Consider the following 15,375-nt stretch of genomic DNA (forward strand, 5'->3'; position numbering starts at 1 on the left):
TGGAAGTCACCTCTGAAGTCTTGGAGTATTTTGATTTGCTTCGGTTGAGTTTAGGGTACCTACCCTGCCCCTGAGCCTCAACTTTCTGTATCGCGGCTATTAAATAGTTTCTCTACAGAATTGATAATCACCAGATTTTCTAGCAAACTCTACTGAACTATAAAAATTGTGCACTCCCCCAGGAAAGCTGTCGAGGTGTTGTTTTCTTTGTTTGAAATTACACATTGCAAAGGTATTATAAATTACTGGTCAAGAACACAGGCTTTGAATCAGATCCAGGTTGTAACTTAAGCCAAGTGACAACCATTCTGGGCTTCGGATTCCTCACCTGTGAATTGGGAGTAATATGGCCACCTCATAGGATCATTGTAAAACCAAATGAGATAAAGCCCATAAAACAGCCAGCTCACTCTTTGGCATGGAACACAATTCAATAACTAGTAACCAGCATTAGAGCAGTTGTCCTCCATGGGCTTGAATGTGACCCCTGCCCATTACCCCAGGGACAGCATGGTGGTTTCAGAGCCAGCTCTGCGTCCACCCAGCTGTGCATCCTCAAGCATTGCATATTTGGGACTCCGTTTCTCCGTTTGTAAAATGGGATGTTGATCTAGGTCATCCCAGAGACCTTTCACTTTTAAAAATGTGGATGGCTGTTTAAGAAGAGGTGCTGCGACAGTTCAAAGGGACGGAATGACTAACTGAACACCTCTCACGTTCATGATGTTGACTTGTTCCTCTGTAGTCTGCTCATCCTCCTTTGCACTGCTTCTCAACTCAGCTGTTTGTCAGGCTTACTTGGGGAGATGCCTGAGCCCCAGCCCTGAGCAGTAATTACATCAGAATATCTGGCAGTACTTTTTAAAAGCTCCTTGGGTGATTTCAGTGTGCCACCAGGGTGAAGAACCTCTGGTGTATGCAAGTAACAGCCAAAAGCAAGGCAGAGAAGAAAGGACTTGAATAAGCCACAAACTGCATCTTTGAGGAGATGTGATTTCAGATCCGTGTTTCATTCAGTCTCACTTCTAAATTTGCTCTTCCGCCTAACAGCATCGGAGAGCATAGGCTGACTTCAGCCCCTATCAGCCTCGAAGCCCAATCCAGACTCCTTGACCTGGATGGTACAGCTTTTCACCATCTCACTCTGCTGCTCCAGCCTCCTTTTTCAGTTGTCCTGACTCTGCCCCCAGTGGGGAGTAATCACACGCCTCCTTTCTTCTAGCTTCAAGCCTCTCTATCTTCCCTACCCCTCTCCTTTCTTACCCGACCTTCCTGCCACCCCGGTACTTGGCCAACTTCTGTTTATCCTTCAGGTCTCCATGAACTTTCCCTTTCTTCCACGTGTCCCCAAAGTTGAGTGCACCTCCTGTGTACTTGCCTAACCCACTGCACACCCAGGAACACAGTGCACTTGCTCTGCATTCCCAGCTCCACAGACTGTTAAATTCCACAAAAGCAAGGATGTGTGGTTTATTCACCACTGCATTCCCTATATTTCGCATGGTCAAGCGCAGCGAATATAGGTAGAATAAATGAATAGCTGAATGACTGCACAATAAAGGGAAATTCTTAAGGACTCGAGTCACAGTAAGTCAAAGAAACCAGGTCCTATGAATGAATGAATGAATGAGTGAATGCACAAGAAAAAATAAATTCTTAGTAACTGATTCACAGCAAATTATCAGGCCCTACCCCTATCCTCTCTTTCATTTAAGACCATTCTTTTGGGACGCCTGGGTGGCTCAGCAGGTTAAAGGTCTGGCTTCAGCTCAGGTCATGATCCCAGGGTCCTGGGGTGGAGCCCTGTGACCAGACCTCCATCAGACTCTCTGCTCAGCCTGGCGTCTGCTTCTCCCTTTCCCTATGCTGTTCCCCTGCTTGTGCGCTCTCACTCTCTCTCAAATAAATAAACATCTTTAAAAAAAATTTTTTTTAGAGATCTTTATTTATTATGAGAGACACAGAGAGAGAGAGAGGCAGAGACATAGAGGGACAAGCAGCCTCCCTGTGGGGAGCCCGAGGCAAGACTCAATCCCAGGACCCCGGGGATCATGACCTGAGCCAAAGGCAGACGCTCAACCACTGAGCCACCCAGGCATCCCAATAAATAAAATCTTAAAAAAAAAAAAAAAAAAAAAAAAAAAAAAAAAAAACATTCTTTAATGCCAGGGAGAGGGGAGCCATGGTGGGGAACCAGACTTCCTTTCTACAAGAAGGAGCTTAGTTTCCTTGCAGACTTGATCCTGCATCATTTGTTCCATAAACAATAATCAACAGAATGTTAATATTAAAAAGCAAGAGCAAAACACTTCAGTATCTTTTAATGCGTATTTTTCGTGAGCCTTGATCATCTTACTAGTCAATGAAACAGTCACAGATAAAATGACAGGATGTTTGGGATTTCCTATAAAAATCCCGCTGCGGGAGAGAGAGGGAGCGGTGGAAGTAGAGGCGAAACAAGCTGGGCCAAGAGCTGAGGGCTTCTGGAGGCGGGTGGACACACTGGGGCGGCGGGGGCGCGGTGGGGGGTACTTCTTATATCATTTTCTTGGCTTTGGCGTTGAGTTTGAAATTGTCCAAAACAGAATGTTAAAAAAAAAAAATATCAGGGCAGCCCCGGGGGAGGGGGGAGGGGGCTCAGTGGTTTAGCGCCGCCTTCGGCCCAGGGCGTGACCCAGGAGACCCGGGGTCAAGTCCCGGTCAGGCTCCCTGCGCGGGGCCTGCTTCTCCCTCTGCCTGTGTCTCTGCTTCTCTCTCTCTCTCTGTGTCTCTCATGAATAAATAAATAAAATCTTAAAAAAAAAAAAAAAAGATCGTGGAAGGAAGTGTTTCTCCGCACGCCTCCTGGTTCAATGTGTGTCTGAAAAACGCAGCGGCCCAAACGCCGAGGCGGCCACACAGGAGCGGGAGCCCCCGGGTCTTGGTCAGGTGGGAAGCAGGAATGTTCTCCAAGGTTGGTAAACTGTAATCAGCGCCACATAGTTTCCAGGCCGCAGAGCCTACAAATCACTGCGGCTTGATCTGTGAGTCCATTCATGTGTCCGCAAGAAATACGGCCTGTGTCGTCGGCCGCCCTGTCGGCGGGGCCAGACAATGCTCTCCCATCCGGGCCACGCTCCGCGCCCGCCCCGGCCGCCATTTTACGACCGTCGGCACCGCCCTGTCCTTCCGCTTGGTGCTCACAGCTCAGAACAGGCTTCCTTTTGAAGTCCGGAAAAAACCAACCAGCCGCGTGAGGCTGCCCCCTCCCGCTCCTAACGTTCGGTGTCTCCGAGACGGCGCTGCCTCCGGGTGGGGAGGCCTCGCACCTCAGACCGGAAGGGGCCCCGGCGCGGCCCACGGCTGGTGTCCGCTCCCGCTGGTCCGCCCGCCGCAGCCTCCCGGCCCGGCGTGAGCGGGCGGCGAAGGTTCCGGGGGCGGCGAAGGTTCCGGGCCAGGCCGCCCGCGGTCCCCGCGCAGCCAAACCAACCGGGGCCTCTCACCTCCCTCCCTTTCTCCTCACCTCCCGCCCTCCTCGGGCCTGAGTGATTCCCCTGGAGACCCAGCCTCCTCCAGGCAGCCCTCCGGCCTGCGCTGGGCCTCCCTTCAGACTCCGTTCCGGCCCTTTGCTTTGCGCCTCCCGTTTGGGCCGCGTGCCCCGCGAAGGTGCTTCTCACAGGAAGGCGGCCCAGTATCCTGCACCTGCTGGAGGAGGGGTGGCTGGCGGGTTGGTGTTTTCCATCCGAAAAGCCTTTTATTTTTATGTGTTTTTAAGATTTTATGTGTTTATGTATTTGACAGAGCGAGAGAGCAGAAGAGGGAGAGGGAGAAGCAGGCTCTGCTGAGCAGGGAGCCAGGTGCGGGGCTCCATCCCAGGACCGGGAGATCATGACCTGAGCCCAAGGCAGACGCTGAACCAACCGAGCCACCCAGGTGTCCCCTAAAGGCCTTCTAAATGGAGCATCTCTCCTGACCTCACTAAGGTCTGTAAGAAGATACTCCAGGGACGCCCGGGTGGCTCAGTGGCTGAGCATCTGCGTTTGGCTCAGGTCGTGATCCCGGGGTCCGGGGATCCAGACCCACCTTGGGCTCCCCTCAGGGAGCCTGCTTCTCCTTCTGCCTATGTCTCTGCCTCTCTCTGTGTGTCTCTCATGAATAAATAATTTTTTTTTTTTTTTAAAGAAGAAGACACTTAAGCTCAGCTTTTGCATTTGGCCCCAGAATCCTATTCCTTATAGTGCCCCCAGTCTTCCGAGATACGCTTTCCTGGAAATCTGTGTTTGCTAGTTGGGGACGCCTTCTTTGGCTGTGCTCTTCTTGAGTGTGCCATGACCCCATTTGATTTTCTCATCAACCCCAAGAAGAAAGGGCAGTTTTATAAAAGAAACAGACATTTTGTCAGAGAAATGGAGACACAGAGAAGTCGATTGACCCTAGTGAAGGGCCGAGCCATACTCCCCACACCACTCAACCACTCCTTTACTCGTTGACTCCGTAGAGATTTACTAATCACTCATGCTGTGCCAGAGTACGCCCCAGTCTCGATTTTGAAAATGAGCATTTAAGAAAATAAGCATAGGATTTATTTAAGAATAAAATACTTACTTTTCATCTCTTGACTCAAGTGACTTGCAGTCACTGACACTAATAAATTACAGGCCACAAAAATAATCAATACACACGCTTGGATTTCATTGCAGAGAGCCCTTGCTAAACAAGTTAGAAAGAAAAACTCTAGACCAAAAGTTTTCCTTCAATAGTGGTCATTCTTTTCATTCCATTCTTTGTAGGGAGGCCCCTTTAAGATCAGACTGTGCACAGATCCCCCAGTGCTACTTAACTAGTTGGGCAAGTTACTCATCATTTTGAGCCTGTTTCTTCATCTTTAAAACGAAGATAATGGATCCTTTACATACATGAAGTGCTAAGCATAGTGCTTGCTATCTGGACAGCACTTAATAAACAGAACTCTCTTTTCTTCTCCTGTCAACCATAAATTTATCATGTTAACAATGAAGAGTAAAATGTCTTAGTAATGAGCAAACAAGTCTTGTTCTTTCCCAGCGTACACCAAACAGTCCTGGAAACACTAAATAAGTGACTAAGTGTATTTTAGTTTCACTGCCTCTTTCTGTAGCCTGTTTGATTGATATGTTAATGGAAATGAATGACAAGGTTGCATTCAGTGAAAGAGTGCTAGGATGGTTGGGAGCCCCACATCTTGGGTAAAATTGTGGAAGGAACAAATAGTGAATCACCCTCAATTCATGGAAAGTTGGACACAAACATCAGCTGAGAATAATATACTGAGTTTTAGAAATAGGACCTGACTGCAGTAAGTTGCTTTGTTCTTTGCACTTACTACCTTCGGGTGGGACATGAGTTTTCTAGTTATCTTTTAAAAATTTTTATAAAACAAATTCCCAAGCTTTTCTTTTTTTGGGGGGGAGGGGGGGCGGAGGAGGAGCTGCTTCTCTATTTGTTGGGTTTTTTTTGTTGTTGTTTTTTTTTTTTTTTGTATTTTAGGAGGGGTGAAATTATTGACTTACCATTACCTCTGCCACATTTCAACAGAAGATGAGAAAATTTATGATTTCAAAATTGCCTTCAATCAATAAAATGATGTTCCATATCAGAGATAGACTTTAGTAGGAGTCCCAAAGAAAGCCTTTCATAAAGAAATAGAGCCATTTGCCTGCCTACACTGTTAATAAAAAGTGCAGTGCACCTCTTGGTCAAGGAAGTGATTTCTAGTGTGTAAATTCTATTTTCTGATATAGGATATTTGTCATTAGTCAGCTGTCTACTCGTTTATGGTACAGATGTGACCACTTTCTATTAACTGAATAGATCCTAAAATATGTAGGTTCAACCATCCTTAAAAGGATAAATGATAACAAATGGATGCAGGATGCTTTAACTATAGTATACTGTTCAAATGTTAACTCTACAAATGGGAAAAACATATTGTGGATTCCTGTTTTTTAAAAAATTACCTGTAGCCACTCATGTTCCAGTACTAGGTCATATTTTTGGGGTGGTCAACATATTTATTTTTTAAAATGATGCCTGGCTGTTAGAAATGATTTTTGCTGAGAACTAAGAAACTAGACTGTATATTGTTAATGGAAAACATATTTTCCTAGACAAGTGATATTTTCAATGATTCTTTCTATAATTAAATGTAGATGTTAGCATATAGGCATTGCTTTATTTTTGGGAAGTTTGTGATTCATGGGTGGGGAAAGCTCAGAAAACAGATTTCTTAAAAATGAAATTGCTTTCTCTGTAGAATCTGTTTAAAAGACACTTTGGAGCAATAACATTTTTTAAAAAGTAGCAGAGAAGATGGTTTTAAGTAACACAGGGGAAAGACATGCTCTTCCATCACAGTGACAGCACTTAGCCATAATCACCATGTCAGGGACATTTTCTTTACAGGTAAGAGACAGTGAATAAAAGGATTTACTTGAGAAAGCCTGAGACTATTTTGAATTGTCTGGTCCTGAAATATTTATCAAGCAAGGACTAGTACTTCTCAGAGAACCATAACTACGTAACGGGTGATTTTTCCTAACTGCCATCTTTGAAACGGCTACCTTTGACAGTGACACAAAATGGTAGCTCCTAGTTTTAGCGGCCAAACAATTGATTCTAATTGTTTTCACTGTTCCCTCTTTTCTATCACAGAATCGGAAGACTTTTTGATGGTACAGAGCCCATTGTTTTGGACAGTCTCAAACAGCATTATTTCATTGACAGAGATGGACAGATGTTCAGATATATCTTGAATTTTCTACGAACATCAAAACTCCTCATTCCTGATGATTTCAAGGTGAGGGATTCACGTTAAATTACCAATAGCATAAAATGTGATTTGTTTTGATGTGCTCCCCCGTAAATATTTCAAGCTCTTACATTTTTAACATTTACCAACTCTAATGGCATCAGAGGTCTCTGACATGGTTATACTGTCTTCGTGAAATAGAGTATATGGTCATTAAAGTTTTATGTGACCAAAAGAGGACTGATTTTATTTAAAGACTGAATCATCATTTATTTTAACACACTGAAAATAAGTTGATTAAATTCAAAGCTTCTGCTAAGTCTTAGTAAGGTAGAAAATAAAAGGAAACCTCCTTAGCTTAATAGACTTATTCTCTCAGATGTTAAAGCATGCTTTATACTCAACAGTAAAATTTTAGATTGTTCTCTTTGAAGTGAGTAACAAGTGTTAGTCTGACACTGTGATCATAACTCTAGGCAGTGGAATCAGACAAGAAGAACAAACAGAAAGTGTTAATATTAGAAGGAAATATACAAAAATGTAATCTTTGCAGCTGTTAATATTCTCTAAATAGATTCTAAAGAATCAGCTAAGTACTGTTAGAACTAATGAAGAACTCATTAAGGCCTCTACATTCAGGATCAATATATATCAATCAATAGCTTTCCTACAAGTTAGCAAGAGCCAGTCATATGATATAATGGAAAGATATACCACTCACAACAACAACAAAATTTATAATACCTAGGAGCAAACCTAACAAGAAATGGGCAAAGTCTGATTTAAAAAACTGCACATCTTGGGACACCTGGGTGGCTCAGTGGTTGAGTGTCTGCCTTTGGCTCAGGGCCTGATCCCAGAGTCCTCTCTGTGTCTATGTCTCTGCCCTTCTCTCTGTCTCTCATAAATAAATTTTTTAAAAAAACTTAAAATATAAAAAACTGCAAATCTCTACATAAAGTATAAGAGAAGAGTTGTATAAATGAAGGGAAATTCTGTGTTATTGGATGGGAAGCCTCAATACTGTTAAGATGTCACCTGTCCCCAGATGATAATTCAGCACAAACCCATTTAAGTCATACATTTTTTTTTAAATGAAATTTGATCCATATATAAAGGTTACATAGAAGGAACAAAGCTTGGGGCACCTGGGTGGCTTAGTGGTTGAGCGTCTACCTTTGGCTCAGGTAATGACCCTGGGGTCTTGGGATCTAGTACTACATTTGGGCTCCCTGCAGGGAGCCTGCTTCTCCTTCTGCCTATGTCTCTGCCTCTCTCTGTGTCTCTCATGAATAAATAAATAAAATCTTTAAAAAGAAGAAGAAACAAAGCTTAAGACTACCTAAATTTTTTAAAAAAGACTACCTAATAAATTATTATGGATGATAATAGTGGTGGTAATAGTAGGCTGTGGTGGATGCATCCTATAAGACATAAGAACTTACTATAGACCTAGAGTAATTCTTTTTTTTTTTTTTTTTAAGATTTTGTTTATGTATCTGAGTGAGAGAGCACAAGCAGGGAGAGCAGTAGGCAGAGGGAGAGGGGAGAAGCAGGCACCCTGCTGAGCAAGGAGCCCAAAGAGGGGCTGGATCCCAGGACCCCTGGGATCATGGGCTGAGCCGAAGGTAGATGCTTAACCGATTTAGCCACCCAGGCACCTAAGCTAGAGTAATTCAAAAGTGTGATCCCATCTGAGCTGAAATTGACAAATAGATCAGTGAAGGAGCATAGGGTCTGGAGACAGATGTGTGTATAAGGAATCTGATATATTATAAGGGTGGTATTTCAATCAGTGGGAAAACAAAGGAACAATCAGTAACTGGCACTGAGATAGCTGGCACAGAGACATTTGGAAAAAATGTAAAGCCAAAGCCCTATCTCCTATCATAAGTTCATAGATATTCCAGAAATGAACATAAAAATTAAAACTATACAAAATATCAGAAAAAAAATAAAGGAATTTCTGAAAGTATAATTTTGAGGCAGAGAGGGCCTACCTAAGGAAGACTAAATACCCAGACGTAGCCTTTAAAAGAAAAAAGTTGAATGAAAGACACCACATACAAATAAAAGACGAATGTTAGCCTACAGAAAATATTTGCAATAAAAGATTATCATTAATAGAGCTAATAAAATCTATAAGAAACATATAAACAACCCAATGGAAAACATTATGAGATAGAAACAAAAATCTCCCAAAGAAGAATATAGAAATTGCCAATAAACATTTGAAAAGATATTTAATCTCTGTAGAATCAAAGAAACAAAAATGGAGATACCCCTTTTTATCTATCAGACTGGCAAAAAGTAAGAAATTGGTAACATACAGTGTTGGGGATATACGTTGTGGTTGGGAATAAACATTTCTGGAGGGCAATTCAGCAGTTTTTAAATTTTCAATCGTACATACTCTTTGATCTAGCAATTCAGAGCCTCTTTATTTTCTAGAAATAGTTGCATAAATATGCAAAGATAAATGTACATGGGATGTTTATTGTGGTCATATTATTTGTAATAGCAAAACCTTGACACAACTAAAAAAAAAAATGTTCAGCAATGGCACATACTTACCAATAGCTCCATTAGCTAGCAGCTGGCGGGGTGGGTGGGGAATCACCATGATTTTATCATTCAGTGAAAATACTAAGTTGCAGAAGATGCATAGTCATTTTCATATTTATGTAAAAAATGTGTATGTGTGCATAAATACACAAAGATCTAGAAAATTAGATCCAAAATTAATAAGGATTCAGGGGGCCTGCGTTCATCCTCTCCTTCAGGATTTTGAGCAGTGGGGCACTTGTCAAGTATATACACTTGGTGAGAAAATGGGAAAGAAAGAGGCAGACCTGCAGCTCACATTGGACACTTCCTGGCAGCCCTGGAACCAGCCTGTGGTGGCGTGTGACCCCGTGGCTCCCCAGCTAGTGGCGATGACCAGGGGCCTCCCAGAGTGTACCTCTGACGGTGCTGAGGGTCATTCAGGCTCTAAAGACACATGAAGCTGGTTTGTGCAACATAGGCTCCTTATGGAAGTAAGCTACTTTATCAGTGGTGAGCTCTTCCAACTCAGGAAGGAAAACATATTGGGAATCTGTTTCTCAGATGGCACCTTCCTGGAGGGTTTGCAAGGGTAATTTTCAATGTGTTAAATTTTTTTTCTGTGCCAACTTTCCAACCTCTTTCCTGCCTTCCCCTCACACCATTTCACTCCCTGGCAAGCATCTTATGCAGAGTCCAAAGGGAGGTCTCCTACCTGCAGCCCTCAGTGTAAACCTGGGGACACACCTGTTCAGACATGGACAGAGAAGGCTGGCCAGTTTAGGCAACAGGCCTCACACCAGCTGCAGGCAGAGCAGAAGCTAGGAGGAAAGTCCAGACTGCTATTAGAAAGCAGGCACTAGTCCGTGTGGAGACAGGATGTGGGGCTGAGTTCTGCATTGGGCATAGGGAGTGAGAGAAGGGGGCAGGGGGCCTGCTGTAAATGGGCACAGACTTTAGCAGTGGCCCCAGCCGGTAATCAGCCCTGGCACCTGGGATGTCAGGTGTTCACCAGTCAGATCTGGACTTCTTCCCATGTCAGAGAGCGAGTAGAAAAAGAAGGGCTGAAAGTGTGATATGGCAACGGGTGGGGAGGCCAACATTTTCCTAATCGCTCACGTTTTCATAGAAGGAAGGCAGTGAAATTAGAAAGAGGGTGAAGGGAGGAAGTTTCACTTTTAGTTCTATTTTTAAGGGGATTGCATTTCCAAATGACTTCTCAGAATAGAATCTACGTGGAGAGTTCATTGGCTCCTCAAGCTGCCCAATCATGAGCTGGCCATGCCTACCTCCCCAACCCTACTACCACCATGGAACCTGCTCTCTGGCTTTGCATCCCATCTGTGTAAGAAATGTCAGAATCCAGCTCTGGGCAGGAACCTGGAAGTCATTCTGCACTTTGTCCTCTTCTTCACCTGCCACACACTATCCATCAGCGAGCTAGTCCATAGTACCTTCCAGATACTTCTTGAATCAATTCACTCTTCTCATCCCACCTCCCTATCCAAGGCTCAGCTCTCTGGATGACTTGGAGCAGCTTCATAATTGATTTACCTCTCCCACCCTTTCCCCCTCTCATCCACTCTCCATGTCGAAACCAGGGACACACTTTCTCATTAGATTTTTTATTTTGAGATCATGGGAGATGCTCAGGCAGTTGTAAGAAATAATAGATCCTATGTTACCCAATTCCGCCCAATAGTAACATCTTGCAAAATGATAGTACAACAGCACAACCAGGATATTGACCTTGATATAATCAAGGCACAGAACATTTCCATCATGGCAAGGATCCCTCCTGTTGCTCTTTAATAGATCTACCCTTCTGCCTTTTTCCCTCCTCCCATCTCCCAACCCATCCCTCACCAAGGAACACTTTTTGAAAAAAACTGACTTTTTTTTCAGTCATGACTTGCTTCTGCTTACAACTCTACAGAGGCTTCCCATTCATTGTTCACAGAGCAAAGCAGCACATCCTTGTCAGAGTCTATGCGGCCCAGAAGGCTCCACCCCCCCTGCTCCCCACCACTGGACTCTCCTCTGCACATATGCCCTACAGGGCTTTTCTTACTTCCACAAGCACACCGTCTTCTTGCCCTCTTCAAAGAGACCGATCTATTTAATGCTCTTTTCTTGGCCTTTATTTGTCGTTAGGGCTCATTGTATTCATTGTTGAGCCATCCCTGCCTAGTCCAGCTTAGGTTTGCCTGTACCCTGAGATTCTCCCCATGGTCACACACAGTACATTTGTAATTATTTGTCTCCATTGTGTAGCACTGTATACCCAACTGTTGGTTACACGTGCTTTCGGCAGCAGGTGTTGGAATACACCTTAAATTAATGGAGATTAATCCGTAGTACCTTCCAGATACTTCTTGGAAGTACATAATCTCCTTAAATTAATGGAGATTTGTTTTTCTTTTCTCACATTAGAAATCAGAGGTCCATGAATAGCTGAAGAGGGAAGCCTGTTACTGACAGGGGTATGTGCCCAGTGGTGTCTTCAAGGACCAGAACTCTCTCTCTGTCTGTTTGCTTTTCCATCTTTAGTGTTGACGTTTTGGCCTCGCACTTGTCCCCTCAAGGTTATAAAGTGCCTGCCACAGCCCCAGGCATCACCTCCTCATTCAAGGCAGAAAAAAAATAGGTGAAAGCCTTTTTAACTCACAAGATATTGTCCTTGTCAAAAAATTCCCCAGTAGACTTTCCCTTTAGAGGGCATTGGCTAGAAAGGGATATTTTTCTTTTTTAGCCTCTATAGAAAAAATGAGCAAGGGATAGGGGCTGGGAATAGCTGTTGGGGAAGCTGGCCAGCAGTGACTGTGGCACTAGCTCAGCCCTGGCACATACTAAGCATGTGAATATTTATGGCATGAGTGAATGAATGCATGGATGGATACATAAATGAATGAAATAAGTCCCTCATTCAAACCAGATTCTGGTTCCTACCCCATACCCGGTCATATACTCGCTTACATTCAAACTGGAGATCTTATGTATATATCAGGACTCTCTACTTTGTAAGAGTCTCACAGGCAGGGACATTTTTATATTATTCTAAAGGACATTGTGTGCTGGGCACATAATAATTACTTAGTATTAATTACCTTAAATATGGCAGAAAAGGGTCAAAAGAGTCACAGGAAGCCAGAAGCTAAATGTAAGTAGGCAGGACACTAATTTATAGGATAAAAGGGCACATATAAAACGTGTGTATAATACCATCATCCTAAGAAACTTATGAGGGTAAAATATTAATTTGTAATCTCATGATTAAAAAAGATAATTCCTGGAAATACAAAACAACTGATGGGGAATTACAGTTAGTACATGATAACAGCCATTTGTTATGAGTTGCAGTATGTTCCAGAAATGGAGCTAGGTATTTCGAACATATTTAAATGTAGCAGGTGTTATTCTTTTTCTTCAAGAGCATCCAAGTTAGATGCTGAGAGATGGACTTCCTCACGGGAGTTAAGCTGTGGCTGATCCCGGAGGACAGTCCCCTGAGGCTTCACCCACTGGGCTAGGATGGGGATGGTTGCCTGAACCTTTCGAGCTCCCTGAGGATGCCAGAGCCCTGTAAGATGTGCTATCTATCAGTTCCAAGTGCAAAACATACCTGTTAATTGGCCAAGGATTTAGCTGTAGCCCACGCTTGGGGAAAAAGACAAAAAGCTTGTTAAATGAAACTCTCGTCTCTCAAGGCCCTGAGATGTTTCCCACAGAACCTCTGGGCGACAGGCTGTACATCCATGACAGAGTGTTCTGGAACCTAGAGGAGCAGCAGGAGGAGAGTGCAAGCCAAAGTGACCATTCAGCTCCCATGGCTGATGGTGGGATTGAAGCAGCTTGTGCCGACCACAAATATAGACGTGCACGCAGAGGAGCCCTCAGACTGCCCATCCCCGAACAACCCAAGTTGTGTTGTGTTCCTCATCCAAGTCGATTTCCTGACTTGGAAGAGGGGACATGGCATGAGGAGAGAATCTGCCTTAACTGGGTTTGCCAGGGAAAGAGTTCCTTGATTTCTGGCTTCCCTCTCCAGTTATTCAATGCAAGGTTGAGCCAATGTGTGCAACGTTGACGTCACAGTGTCCTACACCCCTTGAAATGCCATCTTGCAAATGTGCTGTCTGAGCTGGATACCCACTTAGCAACTTAGATAATTTCATATTTCACAACACCATTGAAGTGGCAGCTGCTTATGCCCTCCTCCCTCTGAAAGCCATCGGAATCTATTCTCTAATAAGTGATTGTAGAACTTCCCTGCGCTGTTATATTATGGAGATGACTGTCCTCCTTCCCTTCATTCTCCCCTCCTCCCAGTGACACTGACTTGTTCATCTTTGCTCTGTTTTCTGTGTTGTACAAGTGGTCACACACACACACACACACACACACACACACACAGTTGTGATTCCCAGTACACCAAGAGTCCAGAACTTTGGTTCCCTTTTTCATGGGGAACCACAAAAAAATTACATTTTTCTAGCCTTTTATTCTGAGCATCTTTGGTCAGTGTCCTCTGTTGCTAGCATCTTTTATAGTCTCTGATGACTACCCTTCCTAGATTTAGAAAAATTCACTAACACACAGCCCACAACTTATCTATCCCTGCCTTAAGTTTAAAAATGTATTAGTTATTTCTAATAACCTTTATGCACATTGTACAAAATTTGAAAACATATACAGGCAAAAAAAGTTTAAACCCCATGTTCCCACCCCTCGGAGATTGCCAAGTGAAAAACCTTAGCACACGCATGGCCTTCTGGATCTTTTCCTATCCTTATTTCAGACAATAATCTCTACCTTCCTATTTCAATAAAATCTAATTTTCTCTAACACTGGAACCATATTCACATTTCCCAGGCTGACCCCAAAATGTCCTTTGCAGATGTCTTTTCCAGGATGGTATCTGCTATAAGAGCACATATTGAATCCAGTTATGTTCCTTCCTTTTATTACCTAGCATAGTCTGTCACTTTTCATATGGTGCCGACTTGCTGAAGAAACTGGGCCAGGTGCCCCGCAGAATGCCCCCCTTCTGGATTTGTCTGGCTGCCTTGTCCTGTGTAGTTTAGTTCACTACTCTAGCCTCTGATTGCCTGTAAACTGCAAGTCATGTCTGAAGGCCCGACAGGTTTAGATTAAACATTTTGGTGAGAATACATCTCTAGTGATATTGTGCACTTCATATTGCATCATGTTAGTAATCATATGTGCTCGAATGCTAGCACATTCGTTAATGATGCTAGGACTGACCATCAATCAGGGTGACTTCTGTGCCCCTTAGGTTGCAACAAGAATGACCCCGGTCAAGCTTAGAGTTTCTCATCTTGCACTATTAACCTTTTGATCCAAATAAATTATCTGTGGCAGGGCTATCCTGTGCATCATAGGATGTTGTGCAGTATCCCTGGCTTCCACGCACTGCAAGCCAGTAGCACCAACCCCCTCTCTCGTTTATGACAACCCAGAATGTCTCCAGACTTTGCTAAACGTCATCTAAGGTCAAAATCAGCCCTAGTTGAAAACCAGAAAGAGAGGAAGGAAGTTTTTATGGGAAGGATACTAGCTTATCTCATAGAATTAGCAGGAGCATTCTCTCAGAGGTGGAAATACCAGGGCAATTCTGAGGACCTCAGTCATGGGAATTTGGGGCTTTCAGGAGTGAGGCCCATGGCTCTGCTCCAACAATGCCCTGGGTTTCCTTCCCCTTCCTTGGTTGAACAGAGATCATCTAATTGGCTCAAGTGGCTCCCGTGCTTATGCTTTAGCCAATCAGCTGTGGCAAGCAGACATGGCTTATAGGCACTCACTCCAGAGAAGACAGAGTGGTGAGCCGGGTAGACCCCCAAGAAATCTCTTCTCTGGGACCCAGGAGAGTGGCCACTTAGGGTGGCTGCTCCAGTCATAGTCTCTGCTGCTGCCTCCTAGTATTTGCGTCTCTGGTGCAGAGATTATTACTCCCAGTACCCCTGCCCAGGGCCACTTCTCTCCCTCTCCCAAAGACACTCCCTTAGAGGCAAGGCTAGCCATAGCAACCAAAGAGGACTGGGAGG

At 43.9% G+C, this 15,375-nt stretch overlaps 1 protein-coding gene across 4 annotated transcripts in view; it reads left to right on the top strand.

The window, feature by feature from the left end:
- The window catches only part of KCTD1 (potassium channel tetramerization domain containing 1), a 183,987-nt gene that overhangs the window by 155,202 nt on the left and 13,410 nt on the right, over nt 1–15,375 (top strand). For all 4 annotated transcript variants that reach the window (XM_025429262.3, XM_025429263.3, XM_025429261.3 and 1 more), the window contains exon 3: nt 6,670–6,814. In XM_025429262.3, coding sequence (XP_025285047.1) covers nt 6,670–6,814 — 145 coding nt within the window. The remainder of the gene's footprint in view (nt 1–6,669; nt 6,815–15,375) is intronic.

The sequence above is a fragment of the Canis lupus genome, chromosome 7 (assembly GCF_003254725.2).
Source record: "Canis lupus dingo isolate Sandy chromosome 7, ASM325472v2, whole genome shotgun sequence".
In the NCBI taxonomy this organism is placed as follows: domain Eukaryota; kingdom Metazoa; phylum Chordata; class Mammalia; order Carnivora; family Canidae; genus Canis; species Canis lupus.